This window comes from Antechinus flavipes, chromosome 4, assembly GCF_016432865.1.
Source record: "Antechinus flavipes isolate AdamAnt ecotype Samford, QLD, Australia chromosome 4, AdamAnt_v2, whole genome shotgun sequence".
NCBI lineage: Eukaryota > Metazoa > Chordata > Mammalia > Dasyuromorphia > Dasyuridae > Antechinus > Antechinus flavipes.
In genome coordinates, this window is record NC_067401.1 from 157,320,120 (window position 1) to 157,342,500 (window position 22,381).

The 22,381-nt window shown below is 31.7% G+C and overlaps 1 protein-coding gene across 1 annotated transcript in view; it reads left to right on the plus strand.

The window, feature by feature from the left end:
* Nucleotides 1–22,381, plus strand: part of LOC127560551 (ATP-binding cassette sub-family A member 10-like) — a 109,707-nt gene that overhangs the window by 31,178 nt on the left and 56,148 nt on the right. The window contains exons 10-18 of the mRNA XM_051995227.1: nt 479–644; nt 4,477–4,535; nt 8,354–8,464; nt 8,999–9,174; nt 9,374–9,493; nt 9,864–10,002; nt 10,539–10,629; nt 15,813–15,952; nt 17,544–17,660. Of these exons, the coding sequence (XP_051851187.1) occupies nt 479–644; nt 4,477–4,535; nt 8,354–8,464; nt 8,999–9,174; nt 9,374–9,493; nt 9,864–10,002; nt 10,539–10,629; nt 15,813–15,952; nt 17,544–17,660 (1,119 nt within the window). The remainder of the gene's footprint in view (nt 1–478; nt 645–4,476; nt 4,536–8,353; nt 8,465–8,998; nt 9,175–9,373; nt 9,494–9,863; nt 10,003–10,538; nt 10,630–15,812; nt 15,953–17,543; nt 17,661–22,381) is intronic.

Below are 22,381 nucleotides of genomic sequence, written 5' to 3' on the forward strand. Positions count from 1 at the left end.
TGATAAATATATTAAGAAAAATACATTGCTTCTCATAAACATATCCATCATGTTTAATATTTACCTAACTTCCCCTCTACTTACAGTAGTTGTTCAATTGTTTCAATTGTGTCCAACTCTTTGTGACCCTATTTGGGATTTTATTGACAAAGAAAATGGAGTGATTTGCTATATCCTTTTCCATCTCATTTACAGATGAAGAAATTGAGGCAAACAGTGTTAAGTGACTTACTCAGAGTCATATAGCTAATATGTGTCTGAGATTGGATTTGAGCTCACTGTTCCTGACTCGAGGCCCAGCCATTGTTCCATTTACCTACCTTATTTACACCAGTTACCGTAAGGCAATATATGGAATCAAAAGAAATATTAAAATAAAAAATTACATGTTATGAGATGTAAGATCAAAATATGCCACCTTAGGATAGTCTGCTTTAATTATTGTGATATAATCAATATTTAATTCTGTCCCTATTAGATGAATATGGACGTCAGCAATCGCCTTTGTTTTTCCTTAAGTCTTCATTTTGGTTCCAAAAGCAAAAGACTGTTCATGAAATACTGGAGAATGAAATCAACACTGAGCATTACTCTGACTGTTTTGAACCAATATCACCAGAATTCCATGGAAAAGAAGCCATTAGGTAACCAATTTTTCAAGCATATAAATCAATACCACAGACTAATAAGCTAACTTTGCTATTATTAGCTTTAAGTGAAATTTCAAAGTATCCATCCTACAACTTTCTTCTGAACTGCTCTCCTGACAACATATTTGTTCCTTTCCCAACCTCTATTTCAAAGGAAAATTTCTGTAAAACGAATGTATTTCAACATTTAAATTTATGATATCTGTGTAATAATTCCAAGTACAATTTTACATTTTTCATTACTTTAGTCTATTTCCTCTCCTTTTCAGTTTCTGTCTTTTCCCTTGATTCTCTTTATGTTATGCTCCTTTCTTACTTTGCCTACTATTTCTTTTTTTTTCCTTTTTTAAGATCATGTTAAGTCATTTATATATTTATTTTAATAGTATTTTTTCCAAATACATGCAAAAATAGTTTTCAATATTCACTTTTGCAAAATCTTGTGTTCCAAAATTTTTCCCCTTCCCCAAGACAGCAAGTGATCCACCTATTTCTTTTTTTTTCTTTTTCTTCCTATTTTTTCCTTTTTTCTTTTTTGAGAAGGGAAGGTAAGAGAGGACACTGAGAAATAAGGGACCAGCTTAATTCGAAGGGAATGTTACAGTGACATGTCTCTTTATTTTATATTTTATTGTATACAATTTTAAATTTGATTTGAAAAATTAAAAGATTTATTCTTTTAACAAACAGCTTTAATGAGATGAAATATCTCTTGATAATTTAGTGTTTTAAAGTATCTTTGGGGAATTTTAATAAAAACTTTCTGAAGTAACTATTATCCCTTTTTTTCAAATTATAAAACAAAATCTGGGGAAGACAGGATACTCCTTTGACCCTCTATGGAATGGGAAATATAAGATCCTTCTGATCAGTGCCCAATTAAGGGATTGGATAATGTTAATTATACTATCTTCTCAAATTGAGACAGGTTTTTAGTTTCTTGAGGACCAAATAAATACTTCAGAGACCAAGAGTTTTGTCAGATTCTCTTTTACACTGTCAATTTCCTTCCAGTATTTATCTATTATATGGTTCTAGGAAACAGAGGGGAATCTGGGGCTATCCTTTCCCTGAGAATCTTATTGAAATTATGGGGTTCCTTTGGAAACATGACCTACATGGCTAAGGTGTTTCTGTATCTTGCATTTCCTGTGCCCTACATCCTCCAACTCATCTCTCCTTTCTGTCTCCAGCTGAAGGCTTCCTTAGAGGTAATATCTCTAGGAGACAACTAGGGTTTAATGGTTTTTCCTTTCACTATTTTCTTGAAAAAAATCCTCAGAAAGGAGAGTTCGAATATTTCACACTTTACACTGGTTATGAACTAAAAAAACAATCTTTGTACATATTGAGGCAACAATAAAGCCACATTGAGTTATTAAAACAAGGACAACATCAACAACAACTTAATGTAAGGAGAATGATTAGGAAAGGGTGAGAAGCAGACCAGAGAGCAAGGATAAAAGAAAAATAGAAGGGAATGGGCAAAGAAAAAACTCTATATTTCCTAGGGCTCAAAATTTTTCAAATACATAAAAGATGACTTTGTGGCTAATTTGTTTGGCAAAGCCCTCCAAGACTACTGTATCCCATATTAATTTCTTTCTATTCTGAATAACTAAGTGATAAGTGCATTTATCATTTAAATTATGCAAATTATTGTAAGCTGATTGAGTGTAGAGACCATTTCTCATACTATCATACATATCTATCTCCTATGGTATTTAGCAGTTTAAGAAATTGGCATACAGCAGGTATAGAATTGGTATAGAAAATAGAGATTAATTGTCATTTTTCTGGATGAAGTCCAACCCACAGTGTTTCCAGAAATTGATTTTGGTAAGAGTTTCTTTGAGCATTCTTATAAATGAACTAGAAGTAAAAATTCTCAGTGCTCTTTACAAGTCTATCAATAATAATAAGCTATTCTGATGAATGAAATGCTGTCCTAACAGGAATCATTTAAAAGTATGTGTTCAAAAGGGTTAAGATCAGCTTTAATTTTAGATCAAGACTTAAACTTTTTCCACTCGACCCATTTTTGCCTGAGAAATCTTTATGTAAACTCACGTATCTAGGTATATAAAATAGGAATATCTATATAAAATAGGAACATCTATATATAGGAACATATGAAACATCTAATGATAATAAATCAATTTTACTCAATAGTATTATATTTTTTCAATTATATGTAAAATTAGTTTTCAACATTCAAGATTTTGAGTTTGGATTTTGTAAGATGTTGAGTTCCAAACTTTTCTCTCTTCTTGACAATACCTACCGTTCTCCCCAAGAGAGTAAGCAATCTGATATAGGTTATATATATAAAATAATTTTCATCCTATTTTCATATTAGTCATGTGAAATAAAAATCAAAACAAAAGGGAAAAACATGAGAAAGAAAAAGCAAATAAAAAAAGGGTGAAAATTTATGCTTTGGTCTGCATTTAGTCTCCATAGTTTTTCTTCTGGATGCAGATGTAATTTTCAATGCCAAATTTGTTGGAATTGTCTTGGATCACTGCATTGCTGAGAAAATCTGAGTCTATCATAGTTGATCATCACATAATCTTGCTGTTACAATGTTCTTCTGATTCTACTGACTTCATTTAGCATCAATTCATGTAACTCTTTTCTAGGCTTTTCTGAAATAAATTTCTGTTCATCATTTCTTATAGAACAATAATGTACCATTACATCCATATACTATAACTTATTTAGTCATTTTCTAATTGATTGGCATCCACTTGTCAGTGTCAGAAATTTACAATTTCTTGCCACTTGTCACAAAAAGAACTGCTATAAACATTTTTGCATGTGTGGGTCTTTTCCCTTTATGATCCTACATTTGTCATTATCTTTTCCTGTTATCTTATCCAATCTGATAAGGGTGAGGTGGTATCTCAGAGTTGTTTTTATTTGCATTTCTCTTATATAACAATAGATGACTTTAATACTTCATTAGAAAATTCTATTCATATCCTTTGACCAATTATCAACTGGGGAATGACTTGTATTCTTATAGATTTGACTCCGTTTTCTAGATAGCTGTAAAATGAGGCTTTTATTAAAAAACACTGGTTGTCAAATTTGTTTCCCATCTTTCTGCTTCCCATATAATCTTGGATGTATTGATTTTGTTTGTGTAAAATCTTTGTAATTTAATGCAATCAAAATTATCTATCTTGCATTTTATAATGATTTCTAGTTCTACTTTGGTCAGAAATTCCTCTTTTTTCTTTAAAGATCTGACCAGTAAACTATCACTCTCCTAATTTGTTTATAGTATTATCCTTTATGTCTAAATAATGAACCAATTTTGATGTTATGTTGGCATTGGGTATGAGTTGTTGTTCCATGCCTACTTCCTGCCATACTATTTTTCAATTTTTCCAGCAGCTTTTGTCAAATAGTGAGTTCTTATTCCAGAAGCTGGAGTCTTTGGGTTTATCAAACAGTAGATTTCTACAGTCATTGAATATCATGCCTTGTGTACTTAGCCTATTCTACTGATCCAGCACTTCTTAGCCAATACTAAATGGTTTTGATGACTGCCACTTTGAAAATGACGATTTCCAATTCTTTAATGTAGATTAAAATTAAAATCATGTCATTTGTATATTTTGCTGCTTTTTCAAGATAAGGCACTAATTTTGGAGTTTGAAAATTTTATTGTAGAATCCTCAAAATAAATTATGTAGGAAACATAATTTTTGTTTACTCTGCCTATATCTTAGGTTACCTCTGAATTATATTATTATACTTCAAGTTTTTAGTTAGTATATGCTATGTAACCATGATACATTGTTCACTTTTTTTTCAGAATCAGAAATATTCAAAAAGAATACAAAGGGAAACCTGAAAAAGTAGAAGCTTTGAAAGGTAAAAAGCAAAATTTCATTATATAATGTTATATTAACAGCTTATATGGACTAAATTTTTTGTCTTAGTGAAGAATAATGTGGGAATTACAAAAATTGCTACTCATTCCAATTTGTTATTATACACACATTATATATGTATTTATACTTAAATAAAAAGATATTTTTTACCCTTACCTTCTTAGTGAATTATAGCCAACTTGTTATATTTAGAAGAATGATATAAATCATCTCTAAAAGATGTAATATAAGTAGGATATGAAATTTTGAGCCCTTTTAAAATTTCATATAAGTATTCTATAACCTCAAAACTATCCATTTACTCAATTATCATTTTTTGGATGATTAGATAATTTGTTTAAAATATTTTTATCCACTTGTTAATTTCTCATTTAAAATTTTTAGAGTCAGACAGGAATAAACAACTTCTTTGGGATTCATATCTTTTGGCAAGAACACTGACTCAGAAATTTGGCTTTGTGAATATGGGAAAAGGAATTAACCTGTGTCTGCCTCAGTTTTTTCATCTGTAAAATGAGAGTAATAATGCATTCTATTTCCTAGAGTTGTTGTGAGGATCAAATGAGATCATATATGTAAAGCACTTTATAAACCTGAGAGTGCTATATAAATGTAATCATTACCATTAGTGTATGCAATATATATAACTACATATAACTTTACTAACAGAGATATAATTTATATGTAATATAGATATGAGGCATATAATTTTGTTATATATTGTAACAACTAACATATATAGGGTGTTTCAAAAATATGGTTGTAATAATAATACCCACTTCTCAGAATCATTGTGAAAGTCAAATGAGAGAATATTTATAAAGTACTGACCATAATTCCTGACTTATAAAATGATTCATATATATTTATGAAACACTCTAAAAATGCTAGTTGGATATCAATTGTGAAAGGCTTTAAGTTTTTAAACAAAAGAGTTAGCATTTCATCCTAAAGGCAACATGGAATTCAATTTAATAAACATTTATTAAACACCTATTATATGTCAGGCACTGTGCTCAACACCAGGGATATAAAAAGAGGCAAAAGACATTCTCTGTTTTCAAGGAACTTAGTCTAATGGGGGGAGGGAGAGATAACATACAGACCAATAAATACAAAGCAAAATAGATATGGGATAATTAGGAAATAAATAACGGTGAAGCCAATAGAATTAAGAAGGTTTGGACAAGCCTTCCTGGACTCAAAGAAAGCCAGGCAAGTCAAGAATTGGAATAGAGAAGAGTGGTATGAAGAGTAGACAGAACCTAGAACCAAGAGATGAAGTGTCTTGTTTTTGCAACTGTCAGAGGTCAGTTTCCTTTGATCAAAGCATATGAGTAGGGGAGTAAGATGTAAGCTTCTTGAGCAGGGGATCAGACCTCTATTTTAGGAATACTAGTTTGGCAGCTGTTTCTATAGGATGAATTTAAGTGGGGACATGGAAGAGTGGAAACTGATTGAATTTGGATTAAGAAGTTCATGTGAGAGATTGTAAAGAAATTAGGATAGTAATGATATGTTTAAAATTTTAAAAGTAAAATGATAGGATCTTTCAAGTTTAACTTGTCCAAATGCATTTATATTATTGTCACTATGCATTGGGACTGGACCAATGAGTCTAGGACTACTTTGCTACCCTGATTCCAGGTTCAGATGGGTTCTGGGATCAGTGTTGTGGGAGCCTCACCTTTAAAGACAGGGGTCAGGATCTTTTTCTTGTATTGGTCCTTACATCTAAGTTCCAGTTATTATCATTTAAAATCTATATTTGGCTTATGTCAAGGTCATACTAAAAAAGGAATATAAAAATACTCAATATACAATATAGATTAAATATGGGGCAGTCAAAACTTAGATATTTTGGCTCATTAAATAATGAGAAGCAGAAATCAGTTAAAAGACTCATGTTGGAAAAATTTGAAGGCAAAAGGAAAAAAGGCAGAGTAAAGGATAAGATGGATAGATAGTGTTATGGAAACAAATGGACTTAAATTTGAACATTTTTTTTCCTGAGGCAATTGGGGTTAAGTGACTTGCCCAGGTTCACATAGCTAGGAAGTGTTAAGAGTCTGAGGCCAGGTTTGAACTCAGGTCCTCCTGACTTCAGGGTTGGGGCTCTATCCACTGCACCACCTAGCTGCCTCCTTGAGCACATTTTGACAGATAATGGAGGACAGAAGAGCTTGACATGCTATGGTACATAGACTCACAAAAAAAAAAATCAAAAACATGACTGAATGACTGAATAATAAACTGATTTCTTCTCACAGAAGATACACTTAAAATATGAGACAACTAAGTATACATTGACAAAGCATCATTATTTTAAAAAATTATTATCAAAATAATAGTAGCTAGCATTTAAATAATGCTTTAAGATCCAGAATTCCATTACAAACACTATGCCATTATATATTCACAATAACCCTTGAAGTTGAAGAAACTATTTTTCCTATTTTAATAAGAAAACTGAGATGTAGCAAGTATCCGAGGGAAGATGTGAATACCAGTCTTCCTACCCTTAGGTTTAGAGCTCAAATATTAAAATATGAAACATTTTGAGGTATTGCTAAACAACTATTTCATCTTTTTCTTCCTTCTGCTCTCTCCAAACAAAGTCTATATCTTCTAACATGCAATTATATTACTTTAATATTTGCTCTTGTCAGTGGTCATCTCCTCCAAGATGAAAATAGTTATAGAAAGCTTCCCTAACTGCCCATCAATTCTGACTGTGGGACTTATGATCTTCTACCCCCTCAAAGAGATAACATATACATATATATCCATTTCAAGATTACTATTTGGTCACCTATATGCTGGTAAAAGAAACAAAATAGATGAGGCATTTATGGATCAGGTGGGTAATTTTGTTATGGTCATGGTTAAACAGTTGCTATAGCTTCCAGGAAAAGAGAGACCCATCTTCCCTACCTCACAGGAAATCTAAAAGAGAATTCCAAGGCCTCTAAACAGTAAAGAGAAAGAAGAGATTGAGAATAGAAGTTGTTTCTTGTGAAAGTCTACTGAGTGAGCAACTTTTCTTTTCTTTTTTAAATAACTTTATTGACAGAGCCCATGCCTGGATAATTTTTTACAACATTATCCCTTGCACTCACTTCTGTTCCGATTTTTCCCCTCCCTCCCTCTACCCCCTCCCCGAGATGGCAAGCAGTCCTATACATGTTAAATGTGTCACAGTATATCCTAGATACAGAAGATAGAAATAACTCAGGAAGAAAAACAAAAATGCAAACAGTTTACATTCATTTCCCAGTGTTCCTTATCTGGGTGTAGCTGCTTCTGTCCATCATTGATCAATTGAAACTGAGTTAGATCTTCTCTTTGTCAAAGAAATCTACTTCCATCAGAAAGTATCCTCATACAGTATCGTTATTGAAGTGTATAATGATCTCTTGGTTCTGTGAGCAACTTTTCTTGACTCAATGGTTAGTTCTCTCTGATATAGCTTCCTTCTCTCTGCTGACTCTTTAGGGGTCCAGAGGATTTCTGTGCTATCTAAAGTTCTTTGATGCTAAGCATACCAAAGGAATTCAGTTCAGGGCCATACATACTGCCTGGGATGAGTTCTACAATCCCTAAATAAACAAACCAAAAAAAGAGAGAATATTAGAGAAATGTTTGTCCTATTACAAATTCCTTTATCTCTTTCTTCTTCCACAGCACCCCCTTCTCATTCTCACCCTTCCATTCCCCACTATGCGCAAGCCATGTCTAGTGGCCTGGAAGTCACAGAATTCTATGTCTAATTCTAACACCTTTCTGTTTTAATTTGAGGTTTACTACTGGATATCTATGAAGGCCAAATTACTGCACTACTTGGTCACAGTGGAGCTGGGAAATCAACACTGTTAAACATTCTTAGTGGATTGTCTGTTCCAACAGAAGGTAAGAAAATCATTTCCCAAAAGCAGATTGATTGACAAATCAAGAGTCATGCTAGAGTCAGTAGGTAGTATTCTCCCAAAGTATAAATATAGTAGAATATATTGGACATTTCTCTAAGCTGTACTTTTACTGAATCATGCAACCTTTGATTGGAAAAAAAAATATTTAATAATTTAATGAAGATAGTTTTCTAAGAAGTGGGTGTTTTTATAAAAATTAACATTTGTATAAATATTGTTTTGTATTGTTAATGATGTAATCATCAGTATTTGTAAAATAATTCATATTTACAAGGCTACTATTTAAATATTCCATTAATTATCTAATATATTTTGGAAATTGATACATGATTTTTACTTAGATTATAATCTAAACAAAAATATGAAGAAAAGTAAAGCAAACTATGTTGTCATCTAGCTATTAACATGTTTTTAACTTCTGATTTTAGGCTCCATTACAATCTATGATAATTGAAGAAACTTTATTTAGTATATTATAACCTAAATATTAACTTGTTTTAATGTGTATTTTTAGGTTCAGCTACCATCTATAATAATAAGCTCTCTGAAATGACTGACTTGGAAAAAATAAGGAAGATCATTGGTGTTTGTCCACAATGCAATATTCAACTTGACTTTCTTACTGCAAGAGAAAATCTCAGACTATTTGCTAAAATAAAAGGAATTCATCCACAGAAGGTGGAGCAAGAGGTAGATGAGGATGAGAAAATTGACTAGATGAATCCTTATTCTTAATTTATTTCTATTCTGTCTTTTAAAAACTATTAAATGTAGAAAGTTTAGAAAGAGAAGTCCTAGGAAAGTTCCTTAATAAATAATGAATAGTAAATAAAAAGTAGTTCACCTAAGATATTTTGTGTTTTTGAATTTAATGTCCTCTCTTGGATAGGTACAGCAAATTTTAACACAACTGGAAATGAAAAATATCCAAGACACCCTTGCAATAAACTTAAGTGGTGGACAAAAAAGAAAGCTATCTTTTGGGATTGCCATTTTAGGAGATCCTAAGGTAAGTGGCACCAGATTTTCAAATGACTGAGACTGATTTACTTGAAGTACCTTACTGTTAGTAATGATTTATGGTTATTGGGTTTTTTGCATGTATGATTAGAAAAAAATCAAAGATGGAATAAATACCAAAATTGAATGTATAGTTTTTAAGTTCCAAGCATCTCCTCCCCATTCCCCAGCTAGGAAATATCTGAGGACTGATATTAAGCTAAAAAAAAAATACATTTTAAGGATTGTTTTCTGAAAGAGCTTGCACATGGAATGAAAAGCACAGTGGTGCAAGCATGGTGCTGTTGACATTTAACACACGTAAAACTTAATTTAAATGTTTACATGAAGATCCTTTTACATGTATTTTTCCTTTGCAGATCTTACTATTGGATGAACCAACTGCTGGACTGGACCCCTTTTCAAGGCATCAAGTTTGGAACCTTTTAAAGGAAAGGAAATCCGATCATGTAATTCTCTTCAGTACCCAATTCATGGATGAGGCTGATCTACTTGCTGGCAAGTCTTGGTTTCTTTTCACTATTATAGTCAGAAATTGAATGGGTCAAGGAATGATATGTTATTTAAGCCTCTGTCTATATTAGAAATCAAAGTGAAATAGAACAAAGGAGCCATTTCCATTCTATTTATATGTTTTCAATTATATCTATTTATCTATCTATAATTTTACAGATAAGGAGATTTGGCTTTCATTAGTGACAAATTTTGACTCCTACTTTTTAAGGTGGAGAGTAATCATATTGAGGCATGTTCAGTTAAGAAATGAAGATATTTCACAACTATCCAAAAAAGAAAGCAGGGAAAGATTGAATTTTTTTCTCAAAAAGTGTTATGACCCAAATGGTCAGAAGGATATGCCTACATTTAGAATTTTTCACCTTAATTTAACAGTTCCAGATTGTGCTCTATGTTTTAAACTTTAAATTCTAATCAATGTCTTAAATGTAGAGGAACAATTATTTCTGGACCTTTGGACTAGTTCATGGATCAAAAGAACTCCCTAAACTAAATCCCATTTGCTTCATTTTCCTTAGATCGGAAAGTATTTATATCCAGTGGGAGACTGAAGTGTGCAGGCTCTTCATTATTTCTCAAGAGGAAATGGGGAATTGGATATCATTTAAGGTACAATGCTAATGGGAAGTGTGGGTCCAAATCTCATATAATCATATATAAGGTATGTATTTGATGGATTTAAAAAAAGATGTAAACTAGAATTTACTGTTTCTTTTTGAACCATTAAATACATAGTTTTTTTAAAAATAGATTTTATTGATATCTTCAGTTTTTCAATCAGCTAAATTTCCCTTCTTTGTACTTCCAGAAAGCCATCCCTTATAATACTTTAAAAAAGATAGAGAAAGAAAAGAGAAAAAAGGCAATCAATATATTACAAAAACCTCTGCCATTACATTAATTTTTTCATATTCCTAGTCCTCCCCTCCTCTGAAAAGAAGTCGGGGAGATGTCTTTACATATCTCTTCTTTGGGACCAAGTTTGTTCTTAGTAATTTTGATATATTCATTTTCAAGTCATTTATTTTTTAAAGAATATTTTGTAATCGAATCTATGAGAGTATTGAATGTATTTTTAGTATATTCACCCACAAAATTATATGAATTTGTAGTTATTTTAAATGGGATTTCTCTATTATTGACTCAGATTTTGTTGTTATATAGAAATGTATAAAACACAGAAGTAACGCTAGTGTTACAAGTTTATTTGTAGCCTAACTTTATTAAAGACATAAATTATATTAGGTTCTTTTCAATTAGGACTTTTTAATTAAACCATCATGTTATAAGCAAACTGCTTAAGTTATCTGCTCTTTGTTTTTCTTCATGCCCATAATTTCTTTTGTATTATTGCTATTGCTAGCATTTCTAGAACTATAAGAAATAATCGCTGGGTAAATGGAATATCCTTGATTTACTTCTATATTTATCTGCAAAATGTCTGGGGAATACCTATTTATATGTGGTTACTTTGAGTTAAAGATGGGTTCTTTTTATGATATCAAAAAAGGATATGAATAAACCTATGCTATATAAATGTTTTAAAAAGTGAATATTATGCATTACTAAAGGCTTTTCATGTGTTCACTGACATATCATGTAATTTGGAAATATTTTTTGTTTTAATAATTATGTTGATTTTTTTCTCTGAAGTTGAAAAAATCCTTATACATCACTGGTGCAAATGCAACTTGTGTATGATGAATAATTTCTTGAATTACTGTAATCTCCAAAAGAATGACACTTATAGTTCTCTTTCTTTGTTTTATTCTTCTCTGATTTACATGTTAGAATTATGCTTATCTCAGTAAAGAAGTTCATTATAGTGTTCTTGGAATTTTAGAATAATTTGAATAGCATTGGCATTAATCATTCTTTAAAAGATTAATAGAATTCTCCTATAAATGCATCAGAAACATGATTTTTTTCCCTTTGGTTCTTTATTAGCAAGTTATATTTCTTTTTCTTAATTTTAAGACCTCTTTTGGTGTTCTTTTAGGATACTTTACTATATTTTGAAAGGTAATCCTTTGTTTTATATTTTCAGTTTTTTGGCATCAAGTTTTGATAGTTATTTTTTTTAATTTCTTCTGGTTTATCTTATATAGATTATGCCCATTGACTGCTTCTTTCTTTTATGCTTCGCTTTAAAAAAATATCAATTCATCAGGGAGATAATAATGATAGAAGAATTTCCCCATGGTAGAAATTTCCTTATGTCCCAAATTGCATGGTCTAATCCCTTCTTCATATTCATTTTCTTTCCCATGTGTCATGCACCTCTTTTTTGGAGTGTATGCTGTTCCTATCCTTCTGGTTACTGATTGTCCCCAACAACTTTGATTGTCATTTTGCAATAGGGTATTGTTTTTGGATGCACAACCTTCTCAGAAGTGGTGTCCCTGTGTACCAACTCCCTGCAGATTAAACCCATTTTGAGGTTTGTATCTCATTACAGAATATATCTGCTTCTATGGAAATGCTCTTCAGTGGGATCTTCCTTACCCAAATAGTTAAGATCTTTTCTTTCTTCTTGTTTCAGTCTTTCTTTTTGTCATCTCACTCATTCTCCTCTTGCCCCCTATTCATGCTATGAGACTTATAGGAATTATTTTCTTTATGTTGTTTAGCCATGAACTTGATTAGGATGCTTTATACATTCTCCTCTATCCTTTACTTTCCCTTTCCCTTCCGCTTTGCAATTTAATGCCACCAAAACATATTTATCTATGTGTGTGGTGGTCATAGTTTATGATAGTTTATCCTGGTACTTGGGCTTGCTCCTCCCACTGTCCCTTTTTTTTTCTTTAAATTCTGCCTTCATCTTTATCCCTTGAGTAATTTAAAAATATATATAGGAATTCTTTAACTTTCCATTTTTTTCTTTTAATGGTTTCTAGGAATGGGGATAATTTATTTTATTTCTTGAACTTATATATTTTTAGATATATAGATGTGTAGTAGTTTATATTGGTAGTTTTTCTGTTTTTTTTGGAGAGTATTTACAAGTTGAATAATCTGATTACATCTGAGTTTTTCCTCACAAATGATCATTTTTTTTTTCTTTAAATTCTGCCTTCATCTTTATCCCTTTAGTAATTTAAAAATATATATAGGAATTCTTTAACTTTCCATTTTTTTCTTTTAATGGTTTCTAGGAATGGGGATAATTTATTTTATTTCTTGAACTTATATATTTTTAGATATATAGATGTGTAGTAGTTTATATTGGTAGTTTTTCTGTTTTTTTTGGAGAGTATTTACAAGTTGAATAATCTGATTACATCTGAGTTTTTCCTCACAAATGATCATATTTTTTTTTTCTTTATAAGCTTATATTTTCAAGGTATGTCATTTGATGTTGCATCTTGAGCTTCTTTGCTTTTTGTAATACATCATTCTATTCCCTTCTATAGTTTCTAGTGGGGAGGAGAATAGTATTATGATAATCAAATTTCCTTTCCTTTATATTTAAATTCCTTTCTACTGGTCACTTAAAGAATTTGTTGTTTGTCACTGGGACTGTAAATTTATCAATATTATGTCTTAGAGTTTTAAGTGTACATATTTTATTTTTTTTCTGGAGATAATCTATGTATTCTTCCAATCAGTGCTTTGTTTTCTATATTCAGAAATTCTAAGCAGTTTTCTTATCTTATTTATTGTATTTCAGGTATTTGACAGGTCTACAATTCTTCTACAAATTGGATTTCTATATTAATGGTTTTTGTTTATACTGAAATCATGTATACTTTTAAAATATGATTGCTTTTTGCTTCTTTTCTTCCAGACTGACTTTTATGTTAGCATGCATCCCAATCTCTTGTTCTCTTTTTTATATCTTTGAAAAACTTGTCCTTATGGGTTCAGGTTTTTAATTAATTTGTTTTATCATTCAGGCCATAAGTTCTGTCATTTTATCCCTTTTAGCTTCTCTAAAGATTCTAATTTCTGTTAAAAATAATTTTGAAACAGTTCCATGATCTTTTGGAAATCCAGAGGGTTTTGTGTTTCATCAGGTGTTGGCTCAATTTCTTTTGTTACAATAATATTTTAAAAAGAATTTACAATTGTTGAATATTTTGATATCCAACTTCTCTTCTAATTTTTGCATCTTTTATGTTTATTCGTCTAATTGTTATCTAGTTTTTAAATTGACATTTTTTCCTTTTGAAATGTTTGTTGAATTTAATCCCCCATTTTTCTCTTACTGCTCATTTTTTGACTTCTCATTTACTAGTGAGTTTAGCCCCCTGGACTTGACCATAATACTATCTCAGTCTACATTGCTTTTCACTATTATTGTTCTTTGTTCTAACCCCAGTTTCACAACTGGGATTTCAGGACTGGCTCCAGTTGGATTCAGGCTCCTTTCCTTAAGACCTGAGAAATCATACACATTGACCCCCAATCCCAGTTGTTTAATCCATTGGCTGGGCTGATTTAGTATTTGCTTATTTTTAAGGATTCTGGGAGAGATGAATGAGTATTCTAGGCTCAATTCTTATCTAATTATTATTTTCTCTGCCAAGGAGAATGATGTCCGATCATGAAAGGTCAGAATGAAAATAAGGAATAAATATCTAATATAATAATATTATTTTCATAGCTTCAGTTAGGTTCTATTATAATAATTTTACAGATAAGAAAACTGAAGTTGAAGACATTTAAGTGGCTTTCCACTGTCACACAACTAGTAAGTATTTGAAGTGGAATTTAAATTCAGGTATTCCTGATTTCAGTACTTTGACTACTTTACTTCACTGCCTAAATGACTCTATGATAAATTGGGAAATAGTAAGAGAACACTTTACTACAATTTACAATTTACTATAATTACTATGCCTGCCTTGAATGAGTTCCCATTATATTGAAGTAATATTTTTTCTTGATCCATTGTCAGTGACTTTTGAAAGAGTCTAGAGAATGGGAAAAAGAATTGGAAGATTTCAATTTTGGAGAAAATTAAATGATTCATAGGCCATTGAATTTGGCTTTAGTTTTTTCAAAAAAATCCAGAATATATTATTCAAGTGATGATTAGTGATCATAAATAGTAAGCATGACTTTATGGAGAATAAATCATATCATTTTTAAAACTTTCCTTTTGAAAAAATATAGTCATTAGATGAAAGGAATGGAATAGATATCTAGATATTAACATTTTACAAAGTCCTTTATCTATTTTGTGGAAGTAATAGATATGGCATAGAAATTTGTACAGATCTGAGGTAGGTAAGAATAAGAGAATGAAAAACATAATTTGTTCTTATATCACATTGAGATTGGGATATAATTCATGACTAGAGAATATATGTCTCTGCCCTAGTCAGATAATATTTGTACTATTTTGTAAATTTTAGGTGTCACATTTTAGAACTGACATTCTAGAGAAGGACTGTTAAGTACCTCGAGATCATATCATATTAGGATTTTTTGAAGCTAAATAAAAATGTTTAAGCAGAAGACAACAAAAAAGAACTATAGTAATTGTTTTCAAATATTTCAAAATCTATACAATAGAAAAAGGACAGAATTTTTCTGCAAGACCTTAGAGGGCAATGAATGGAAGATCTACATAGGTGTAGGTATATTGCCAATGAATGATAAGCTTATTCCAAACAAAAATTATATTTTCTACTTTCTTTGTAGTTTCAAATACTTAGTAAAATATTATATGTGTACTGTACATTCAATTCACTTTATTAAAAGTTCTCAATAAATGCTTTTTAATAGTGATAGCATTGAAGAAACAGCTAATGACATTAATTTTGCGTCTTCCCTCCCATCAGTTTGCATAGGAATGAGATATGTGATCCAGAAAGAATAACATCACTAGTCAAACATCACATCCCCGATGCCAAATTGGCAGCAGAGAGTGACGAAAAACTGGTGTATACCTTGCCTTTGGAAAGGACCAATAAATTTCCAGGTAATTAATAAAACAATGAAAATCAGAAAATAATATTAATTTTCTATCTAAATTTACTGACATTTTATAGGTCTGGGCTTACAAGATACATAAAACTGATTATTTACTACAATTACTATGCCTGAAATTCAGATAATCTGTAACTATTGAGAATAGGAGCATGGGCAATATTTTCATGGTCCATATACCAAAGATTCTCATAGGTGTGATTATATGAATAAATATAAAGGATCATATATGAAAAAGTAATTTTGGCTATATGGAAGATTCTTTTTACCTTCATAGATTGCAAGGCATCTATAACAGTCCTCCTGGGTTGGAGGTCAAAGGAATTTAAATAGCTTGCCTAGGATCTTCTAGCTAGCAAGAGACAGAAGCAGAATTGGAACTCAAGCTTTGTACTATATGCATAAGGCCATACTAAGTCTGAAAGGCCTTGATAGATTTGATTAACTGAGAAAACATATTAGCATACTTGCATACTTAATTATATAGAATAGGACTCTTTATTAGAAAATCAAAGCACAAATATTAGCTAATCATTAATTAGCAAATTTTAAATGTGATAGATAATGTAGAGCAAAATTTAAGTTACCAAGCCAAGTTAAATTATATCCTAAATTTATAGTCATTTTTGTCATTAATATAAGGTAAATGCAAGTAAAGTAAACTTTAGCTGCTGATGAATCTTAATCCCTTTCCTTACATTAATTTAAAGAAAGTAATTTAATGTTTCCTTTCACCTGTAATACCTTAATACCCAATTGTTATGCAAGGTTTCCCAGTAAATGGAAACTAATTTCTCATTATTGAAATTAATGTTCACTTTCAGTTTTTTTAAATACTTTTATTTTTGAGGGATGTCCTAGGGATTACTAGTTCATGCCAATTCTACGAAAGACTTTAGATTATTTTCCCTAAATTTCTGTTCAGGAAAGCAGAAAGAAAATGGATGATCACAGCTTTGTATACTCTGCATGCTTTAAAAAGATTATTATCCTTATCCATGCAAACATTTTCCTTCACTTAGGAAACGTATTATTTTTCCCTTTTGATGTTACAAGTTTAAGTTGCTTATAATTTGTTTGTTATAAATGCCTACCAATTGTCATTAAGCTAATACCTCTGTTCTACAGAAATGTTTTTTTTTTTTGAGTTTAATCTTAGAAAATTTCTGGCTTTTATCATGACAAATTTTAAAATTAATTTTTATATTTTGTTTTTACATGATAGACATTTCCCAGCAAACACTCAAACAATTCTTCCTCTCTTTCAATATAGAATTCCTTCCTGAAAACAATTAAGGAAAAGGTCCGAATAGCTAATTGCTATTTAGACTGATTGAATATAATGCTACTTATTACTTATATTGCTGAGGCAATGGGGTTAAATGACTTGCCCAGGGTCACACAGCTAGGAAGTGTTAAATGTCTGAGACCAGATTTGTACTCAGGTCCTTTTGACTTCAGGGCTGGTGCTCTATTCACTACACCACCTAGCTGCTCCTTGCTATATATATTTTTGAAAAGAGTAGTGTTTATTATCAGACAATAATTGATTTTATTATTTTTTTAAATTTGTAATTCTTTAGACCTCTACACTGATCTGGATAACTGTTCTGACCAAGGTATTGTGAACTATGGTGTTTCTGTGACAACTTTGAATGAAGTATTCTTACAATTAGAAGGAAAAACAACTGATGAATCAGGTAAAACAAAAAGAATTTCAGTATTCTCTAGAAAAACAATAAGGAAGATGTATATAATGTACTGTACATCAATTTCTTTGCAGAATCTGCCAAGAGCACATACTGTTTCCTATATTTTGTTGGGAAGTACCTTAGTTGTTTTAGAACTGGATCTAAGCAGAATTTTAAAATAAATAACTGTTCTTGGGGCTATTTTGTTTCCTTGTTGAATGACTTGCATATGTTCTGAAAAAATCTTCCTTTCTCTCTCTCTCTCTCTTTTTTTTTGCTGAGGCAATTGTGGTTAAGTGACTTGCCCGGGGTTACACAGTTAGGAAGTGTTAAGTGTCTGAGACCAGATTTGAACTTAGGTCCTCCTGCATTTAGGATTCGTGCTCTATCCACTGGGCCACCAGGTGCCCTTTCTTTTTCTTTTATATACAATGTCCCCTTAAATTTTAGGGCTAATTACCCAATATCCTAGTCTCTCGTCTACTCCATAGCTGTTATGTCATAAAAAATCTAGTATTGATAACGATATTGCTATATTAAGAATGCTAAAGACATTTGAATTTTGATGTAGGGTAGATGGTAACAACTTAACAGGAGGAACCACTAATTGTACTTTAGGCATCAATGACAGAGGAGAGCAATGAGGAGATAGATATCTGGGGACAGAGGAATCATTTTGGTATGCTTTTAAAAAATCATATAATAAAAAAATTTTTTTAAAGTCAACATTTATTACATTTAGATTTGCAAAGTGCTCTCTATGCAAGAGCTCATTTTGTCTTCACAATAACTTCGGGAATTAAGTGCTATTGTCATTCTCGTTTTACAAATGAGAAAGTTGAATCTGACAGAGGGTGACTGATTTGTCTGTATTTTCACTGTTATTTAATGTCTGAGGTAGGATTTGAATTTTGACCTTTATAACATTAAGTTGAGCTCTCTATCCGGCATGCTACTTAACTTCTACTGGCACAATTATGTCTTAGTCTAACTCTAAACACGATACTGCTTTTTAAATCAGTCAATGAGCATTTATTAATTATTAACTTCCCTTTATTAATTAGTAACTATGTGTTAGCTGCTGGAATACAAATATAAGCATGAAATATTCTCTGCCCTCAAAGATAATACATTATAGTGGTAGATAGAGCATGTTTGCAAATAATTAAATATAGAATATATACTCTAACATTGAGAGTAGGTGCATCTAGATTCACAGAAATAGAACCATGTGCTACTGCCTGTCCTTCTAAAAGGACTTTGAAATGTATTTTGGGATGAAATCAGGTCTAATCTCCCTGCTCTCACTATCATTACCTCATTAAGTCTTCCATGACCTTTGAATCCTTGTGCCAGTTTTAGTTATAGTAAGTTAAATGATAGGCTAGGGCAATAGACATAGGGTCACCCCCAAAATGTACCATATAAATTAGGTAATATAATATAAATTAGATATTATGATACACAAAAGCAATACTGAAAGTCTTGAAATTGTATGACACTGTTAGAATCAAAGCCAAAGAGGATAAGATGGAAGATTTCTTTTTGACACCATATATTCCATCCATATTGTCATAGTGAATGAGGAAGATCAAGGAATAAGTCAAGAAACACTATACAGATCCGTACAGAAACACCAAGACCTCTAAGCACTGGACCTCTTCATGACTAGAAGCAGACCTCAAAATTCTGATATAGTTCAACAGAACCAGGAAAGGCTCTTTTTTGGAGGGTGATAAAAACTTGAATCAGGAAACTCTTTTGAAGTTAGCTCATTGTTCTAAGAGGCAAGGTAAGGGTCAAAATCATTGCAGACATTGAGGACAATCTTAGAAATGACACAAATACATGTTTTATTTGTAAAACAACAACAACAATCAGACAAAAATCTTTTTAATTTAATGTAATCAAAATTATCTATTTTACACCTATCTCTTGTTTATTCATAAACTATTCGCCTATCCCTAAGTCTGATAAGTAAAATGTTCTAATTTTTTGGTAATCTCTTTCTTAATATCCAGGTCATCTATCCATTTTGACCTTATCTTGGTAAATGGTGTAAAATATTGCTCTTTGCCCAGTTTATGCCATACTGTTTCTCAGTTTTCCCAATAATTTTTACCAAAGACTAAATTCTTATCCCCAAATCTTAAGTCTTTATATTTGCTAAATACAAGATTTATTGTCTACTATAAATTATATATCTACCTTTCTATTACTTAGCAAATATTAATATAAGAAATGGAATATTATTTATGAGGAAGAGAAAGTAGACTAGTTTTTCTGGGTGATAGAGTACGTAAAGGAGAGTACTGTGTAATTAGCTTGGAAAGAGAGACTAGGAATAGACTATTAAAGACTTTAAGTATAAAGCATTTATACTCCAAGCAATAGAAAACTGCAGAAGACTATTGAGCTAGAGAATAGTCAAACCTCTACTTTAGGGAGTACACTTTGTTAGTTCTATGTTGCAAGAGATGATGAGAGTCTGGCCCAAGCAAGAGTTGCAATGGACTTCAGCAACTAATTTATCCAACTCGTACATGAAAATATTCTCTACTTGAACATATCCTACCCATGGCTGTCTAGCTTCAGCTTGAAGATTTTACAAGAAGAGGAGAGCACTACTTCTGTTCAGAATTAATTCCAATTTGAAAAGTTTTAATTCTTACATACACAGAGTATCTTTTAAGCACATAAAAAATCAGGTTCTGCACTAAGTGAAAGGATACAAATACTAGCAAGCAATGTAGTTTCCACCTTTATTTAGCTTACATTTTAATGGAGTCCTTATAAAGGGAGCTGGAAACTAGAAGGTAGGGAAATCTGCATAATGTGGAAATGTTCAAAAAGGGAGGTAGAGAGCTTAATTCTTCAAGATAAAGGGAATTCCCACTAGTCAGAATGAGCGCAGGTGGTCCGAAGATACCTATGTTCTGGTTGGCATGAGGTGGTTCAAGTGGAGAAGATATAGAATGGAGATTTCCAGGAAGAAAACTTCTTAGGAAGTCTTTCTTTACATTAAATTTAAATTTATCTTTTTTGCAGCTTTAAATTATCACTCCTGGTTCTGCCACGGAGGGCCAAACAGAAGTAATCCAATCTTTCCTTCATATGGTAAACTTAAACTCATGTTCCCCTCCCAATGCCCTCTAAGTGTTCTCATCTTTAGGCTTAACATATTCTATTTTCCCCAATTGATCCTTGTATACAGTGAACTCAAATTTCTTCACCACCCTGGTCACCTTCCTTGGAACATTTCTCATCTTATCAATATCTTTCTTGAACTGTGGCTCTCAGAACTAAACATAATACACTAGATGGAGTCTAATGAGAGAAGAATACAATAGGATTACTGCCTCCCTCTTCCTAGAATTCATGACTCAATATAGATGAAAAATGCATTATCTTTTTTGGCTTCCACATCACGCTGACTCATCTTAAATTTGTAATTCACTGAAACCTTAAGATATTTTTCTTGGAACAACTGCAATCTAAACATCCCTCTGCACCTTATACTAATGAAGCTAACTTGTTTATCCAAGTTAAATTTTTCACATTTATCCCTATTGAATTTCATGGTATTTAATTAATCCCAATGATTGAGTCTGTCCATATCTTTTGATTCCTGCCATTGTCATCCATTGTGTTAGCTTTCTATTTTATATCATCAACAAATCTGATGATATACCATCTATACTTTTATTCAAGTCATTGATTGTTGGAATACACGGGAGAGCTGTTGGAATACACGGGAGAGCTGTTGGAATACAGTGGCTGCTGGAGTTCCAACCCAGCATGGATCTTCTCTTGTGAGAAGATGATACAAGGAGAATGAGAGGCAGTTGTGTTCTCTGACCTCTTTCCTCTTCCCTTTGACTCCAATTTATCTCATTCCCAGTCCACAACACCTGTGTCAGCAAAGGCTGCCCTACAACTCCTTCAGATGTTATGATCCACAGCTGTGGAGGCTCTTGGAGAATTGACGTGTCCCTTAAGAATTGATAACTTAAAAAAAAAACAACATAGGGTTACACAGAGATCATTGGGGTATTTCACTGGAGATTTTCTGCCATATTAACACTAATCCATTAATAAATAAATACATTTTGAATGCAGCCATTCCATCAGTTCTAAATTCGTCTAATTATATTTTCATGTAATCAATATCTCCCCATCTTCTCTGCAAGAATAGTGTGATACATTATCTAAAGCTTTGCTATAAATCGAAATAATCTGTATCCAAAAAATTGTTCTCATCTACTAGTTTAATAATCTAGTAAAGGAAATGAGGATAGTCTGCCATGACTTTTTCTTGAGATAGCTTTGTAATTGCTATTTTTTCCCCTAGCTATTCCTTAGCCTTCTTAAAGATACATTCTGGAAGTTTCCCTAGAATCAAAATTAAATTCATTGTTATATAGTTTGTAGATCTTGTTCCTTTAATTTATTTGAAGATGGGGACATGTGTCCTTCTCCAATCAATTCTTCTTTTTTTTATTAACTTTCAAATATCATTGAAAGTGGCTCAGCAAACACATCTACCAGTTCTTTCAAGACCTAACAGTGTCATTCATCTGGGCCAGGTTACTTGAATTCATCTAGGGATGTTCAGCTTTCTTTTTTCTCTTGCGTAACAACTTTTTTTTTTTTTTTTTGTCATTTTTGTTGTCATTTCTAGTGTCAAGGTCATTCTCCTTTGCAGAGAATGCAATGGAGCACCTCTGCAT